Source organism: Protomyctophum bolini, assembly GCF_963924005.1.
Source record: "Protomyctophum bolini genome assembly, chromosome: 15".
Classification (NCBI taxonomy): Eukaryota; Metazoa; Chordata; class Actinopteri; order Myctophiformes; family Myctophidae; genus Protomyctophum; species Protomyctophum bolini.
The window spans coordinates 30516130-30521904 of record NC_137876.1 but is presented as its reverse complement, the minus strand read 5'-3'; the positions used below and the strand labels follow the sequence as shown (position 1 = coordinate 30521904).

The following is a 5775-nucleotide window of genomic DNA, read 5'->3' as shown; positions in this document are numbered from 1 at the left end:
TTCCATTTGCGACTCACAGTTTTAGAATAATGTCCTGCATTGTCTCAATCCCCTGTAAGGTACTGTTAATAAGAATGTCTGAGTAAGGCCGGTGGACCTGTAAAACCAATGGCTCTCAAATGATTTTTACATCAGGCCTTAAATATTATGTTGCTGTAGCTATAAAGTCACAGCCCATTGTATCTTTAACACATTATACCTGTATTTGTCTGTGGCTCTTTCAGAATGGCTTGTATCACACTTTTGGGTCCCCAAGCCAACCAGTCAGTTGAGAAACACTGTCCTAAAGTAAAAGGGAACATTTGTATTTGTAAATGATCTGCCTCATGAACTTGTTAGAGGAGTGGAACATTGATTCATGTGTGTTATCTAAGCAACTGACTGCATGAGTCTTGAATGGCACACGTTTGTAGCAGGCCCTGGTGGCATGTGAAAGTAATTCTTGCCTATTTATATTTGTATTAATTTGGTGCATTGTATTTAATTTATTGGAGATTTATTTTTCTATTTATTTTGTTGCCTTGCTTTTTTAACATATTATTGCTATTCACAGATATTTTTTGAGATCGTTATCTCGCTCCCAACGCAATGGTTGGATTCATTTATTTATTCACATTTCTGTTCTTGGTTTGGGTCAAAATATAATTTTATATCTTGTCAAAGCAGTGTGTGCATGAAGCCTCCAACTAAGTTTAAAGGCCCATGATACATTAGATTTTATAACGGCAGTGAGAATAGCCTTAATTCAATCCAACAGTACCCTACCTTCACATTGACTTTATATAGTTTCCATATGACTTTCCATGTTTTTCGTTACTGTCATTTCCTCCAAATTCTCCACGGGGGATAAGAAATGGTTTAAGCTTTCTTCTGGAGTAAGCCCATACAGCAAAAATATATTTAATGTTCCAAATTATGTGGTACATATACACTCCGTATATGGTAGAGAATATAGTTTTGACAGGCCTAAAGATATTACAATTATATTGGTATTGGTTTCCAAAGTCCAAAATATATTTTGAAAAACACTTTTTGGCCAGTTATTTATGAAACATGAAAATGTATTTTTATTCACTTAATACATTATCAGACAATGTTTCAACTTACTATATGGTCTTCATGAGGTATTGTTATACATTAATATCTGAAGTCCTTATAGTAGGTCGAAATGTTTTTAATGTAAGTGAATAAAAATAGTTTTAGCTACTGTGAGCAAGAGCTGTGCCTCTTCCATATCCTAAGAATTTATATATTTTTGGGCTGAACCTGTTCATCACCTCTCTCTCTTCCTATCTAAAAACATGTACAGGTTTGTAAGTCAAATAGTATTTGCAAATAGTTTTTTGTTTGTTTTAATATTTTAGAGTACCAGATAGGTGGGTTTTCACACTTCAGGGCAACTCATGTAGTGACTGGTAAGTTGTTGCACAAAAGTACAGTAAAGTAAATATAACTATTACTGCGATTGTCACAACTTTCTTTCGAAATGAATTGTCCGTTGTGATAAAAACCCACCCTTGGTATCATGCAAATTAAAGCTAAACATAATAGCCAAAACAGATTTCCGATGGACACGTGAAAGATGCTTATTAACCTTTTGATTTCATTTTCAAACATCCAAGTGACCTCTCCACCTGGAATATTGCATCCACTGAGGTTTAAGCTGTCAAAATTAACCCCTTGTAAGTGAAGAACTAATGTACATGTCAATGTGAATGCGTTTTCTTATGAGTGTGGAAAATATGGTAGTGCTTGATCTACAGCACAGTATTGTAAGGGTACTAGTTGAAACAAAGCACTCCCTACCAGTGTATCTAATATGGTATTGTAACTGAAAATATTACCATAAATAAGCTGATCTTATCTTTGCTGAAATTGACAATATTTCAGGGTGGGAAAATATGCTGTTATTGACTTGACTTGTATTTGCACTGGAACACTGATTTGATTAAAATCACAGTAAGAAATGCAACAGTTAACGCTATAATGGTTCTTTCTTATAATGAATTGCATTTTTATAGCGCTTTTCCAAGTGCTCAAAGCGCTTTACAATGGTTCATTCATTCATACATTGGGAGGTGAAGCGGCGAACAGTCGACGCCAGCGTCCTCACTTCCCACCCCCAATCCAACCCTTCTTGAAGCCCCCCTTCCCCACCAGGTAATTCAACAACCATGCTCTCTCATCTCTTATGAAATTCACATGTGGATATCTCTAATATAGTAATATGCATTAGAAATAATAAATCTTGGGCAATAATGTACCCTAAATTTGTGGAAAGATAATTGATTGCATCTGTGAAGTTACACTGCAGAGCTCAAGACCATGATGCTAGGGAGGGCAGCGATTCAGGAGTCAACTCCCGAGTTGGTGTTGGCTAGCCTAGTCCACACTATTGCATCGCATCACATCACAGTTTATTATCCAGTCTCACCATGGCAACTACCAAGAGAAATCAGTATAAAACCTTTTAAGCAGCTTGAGCTCACTGCTATATGTGCTTTGAAACAGCCCCCCCCCCTTCCTACAGGATGATGACTAGATTGCGTCATCTTCTTCACAGACAAACTACACATTTAGGTCCATTGTACAGCCTTTGATGAAGAACAGTTATTCAAATGTTGAGAAATTTGATAAACGCTAAATATTTAAATGCTGGTAAGTGAAATGCAACATGAAAGGTATTCAATCAATAAACACCTTTATTAGACATATACTTTGACAATAAACTTGAACATATTGTTTGTTGCTTCATTCACATTGCTGTGAATGAAGTGCTTCTGGCATTTATAAACAAGACACAATTAGCTTGGCTCTGGTCAAATGTTCTTGCAATTTCTATAAAGTAGCATATATACATTTTTGTGATATGTCTCTTAAATCCATACTGAAACTGTTTACTTGTGATGTTACACCCACACTCACTAAGTTAAAAGTTAAAGCACCTTTTTACCCAGATGTCATCTTTCATCCAGATTTGCTTTATTTATATGTAGTGTAATGCATGTAATACTAACATGATTGTACATTAGCTTATAGGTGGTGGTGGCTGTTAAACAGTTAAACTGTGCCACTAAAAGACATCTTGTGCGAGGGTAGGTGCTAAGTTACAGTTGCCTACACGCATGCTGATTTTTTTTGTTTTGTTTCTCCTGTCTCAACTATCACAAGTGTTGGCCTGTTTGTGCAATGTTTTGCCTGGCAGTGCATCAGACTTGTTTGTAATAGATTAAACACACTTGGGAAATACTTGTACTGGACATTTTTGCAGAAACTCTATATATATATTTAAAAATAATAATTGTGTCAAGCACACAAAGGAATGGTGAAATCACTTAATCGGCGAAAAGTTGCTGTGCAAGGCAAAAGCAAGCATAATATCTATTTTAACACCATGACCTTGGATGATGGTGTGTAAGGTTTGCGTGAAACACAGTAAGGGTTAAAATCATCAGACAGTGTTTATGTTGCTTCTTTCTTTTCCCTTTGAGCATTCCGGCGAATCTTCATCTCTGTCAGCTGGATGTAGCGGATTACATTGGTGTCTGTGAAACAAATACAGGAAGAGGTTGACTGGGAAAGCCTGATTCATACTATCTTGAATCTACAAGCTCACAATGCGTCGCGGGCCGTGACACATTGTGGTCGCGACCCGCAAATCTGATTTGCGGGTGAGCTTGTATGCAATGCTTTGTGTGATGCTTTCTGAGATTGTAAATGTGTTTTAATGGGGAAAAAAGGTCAAAATAACATGTTATTTTTTACATTTTCATCATCTATAATGATAATAAAAATTGGGATGCCAGGGTTATACTGGTCTGGTATCACATTGCACCTTTCCAGCATATCTATCTATCTCAGACAAGGAATCATGGGGCCCCTGACAAGATGTAACACTCCCCCGCCCCACCCACCCCAGTGCAACAAATCGCAGTGTTATCTTTTTTATTATTATTATTCTTACTGTTGAAGCGTATAAAGCTGTAAAGAGAGACTTGGTCTGCTGTTTTATTTACACCTACATACCTTCAACTGGTAAATCAACACAACATCGTTGAAAACAAAGGCTCAAATGCACTATATTTCCCTGACCCACTTTTAGGCCTCCACCCAAACAAGTGACTACTGGTATATAGTGTTCGCTGTGAAGCAGTATCAAATCTGACCTGAAGGTTCCTGTTTATGTGACTCCTTGAGGTAGTAGAGGGCCTTCTGGAAGTCACCGAGGTGGTAATAAGCCACACCAGAGCGGTACAACGCTTTGAAGTGGTCTCCCTCCTTGCGAAGGACTTTTAGACAGTACTCCTTCACACGCTCATAGTTCACCAGCTCCATCTGTAAGAGGCATGCTTGGAGTAGGAAAGAGAAGGCAAAAGGTGTTGATATAATAATATAAATCCTTATTTGAATGCCATTGAAAAATAGGCTGTATCATGTATGCACTTAAATCGAATTCACTCATACACAAATTTACTAGTTAATTTCTCACAACGCCAGACACAGCATACAGATGATCCAAAAACATCAAAAACTAAAGTGAGATGAGGTGGATCAGGCGGGTGAGGGACCAGCCTGAGAATGAGAATGAGTCATACTGTGTTATGAATTATTCAGGACTGCTGGAGTATTTCCCAGAAATCTACTCTACTGAAAAGAGAACAGCAAAAAAATAAAATAAATAGGTGTTATTTAGCTACCCGCCAAGCTGTTGTAACACTCCAGCTCGGCATTTTCCATGGCACCCTTCTGCTCATCTGTCAGCGAAGTGGACTTGCTGATGTTCGGGAGGAGGGAGGATGGGGATTTGGAGCTGGTATCTGGATCTCCCAGAACCCTGCATAAGCCCTTCATCTCCAGCAAGGCGCGATGATACTTGCCAATCGCCTCCCTGTACTTCTTATCCTTGTAGCATTGGGTGCCTTGGGTCTTGAAGTCGAGCGCTCGTTTCACGACATCCGCAGGTTCGTGTGACGGTTGTTTCAGCATCGATCCACATGTTCCACATTGTTGCCGTTGTTGCTGCTGCTGTTGGTGGTGGTGTTGTCTTGCATCTCTGGTCCGGCTACTGCTGCTGCTCGGAGGCTGAGCGCACTGCTGGAGGAGCCGCGGGTTTTCACCGACGCTTTCTGTGCGACTGACTGTGCCACCATCCGCGTTCGATGTGCCATCGCGGCCAGTCTGGCTTACACTACTCATTTTCGACAACCTTTCGTCTGTTATTGTTAAATGAATAATGTTTGCTGACCTTACCACAAAATGTCCTTTTTTTATTTAAAAGACTCGCTCACCGACCGCATTCTCTTGCGCATAGATGTTCATTCACGACGACTGCACGATATGTCGCAAGTTCTTCTGTCTGTGCGCATGAAGCCCTCTCTCTCCTTATATCCCCCTATTTTTTCCCGTGGCGATCCGATTGGTTCTTTATTATAGGCTATGCTGCCTCAAAGCTCAAGGTAGGCTATGCCTGGTCTAGACTAGTCTATTATCGCGCAATCTCTTTTTATTGTAATCTGGAGGAATGCAGACATCTGTAGATGAATGCATCAGATAAAGACCAAGCGTGCTGCCTCAGGGCGCAGGCTGTTTTGGACTGACTCAACCCTTCGGTCCCCAACCAGTTGACAGCGTATGACGTCATTTAAACAGCGTATGATGTCATTAAAACAAGAGTTTATATGGGGTAATGCCTTCATATATACTCTAAGGGTAATGCTCGGGCAATGCTGAACCTGCACCATGCACGCACCTTATTTAAGGCTGCTGATTTCTCGT

At 39.5% G+C, this 5775-nt stretch overlaps 1 protein-coding gene across 1 annotated transcript; it reads right to left on the bottom strand.

Annotated features, from left to right (window-relative positions):
- Positions 1 to 2684: 2684 nt before the first annotated feature.
- ttc9 (tetratricopeptide repeat domain 9) lies at positions 2685 to 5375 on the bottom strand. Its single transcript, XM_080784649.1, has 3 exons — positions 4698 to 5375; positions 4167 to 4349; positions 2685 to 3545 (listed from the first exon to the last, which is right to left on the bottom strand). The coding sequence occupies exons 1-3, from the start codon at positions 5194 to 5196 to the stop codon at positions 3463 to 3465; spliced, it is 765 nt and encodes a 254-aa protein (XP_080640775.1). The 5' UTR covers positions 5197 to 5375; the 3' UTR covers positions 2685 to 3462.
- Between the last annotated feature and the right edge of the window lie 400 nt (positions 5376 to 5775).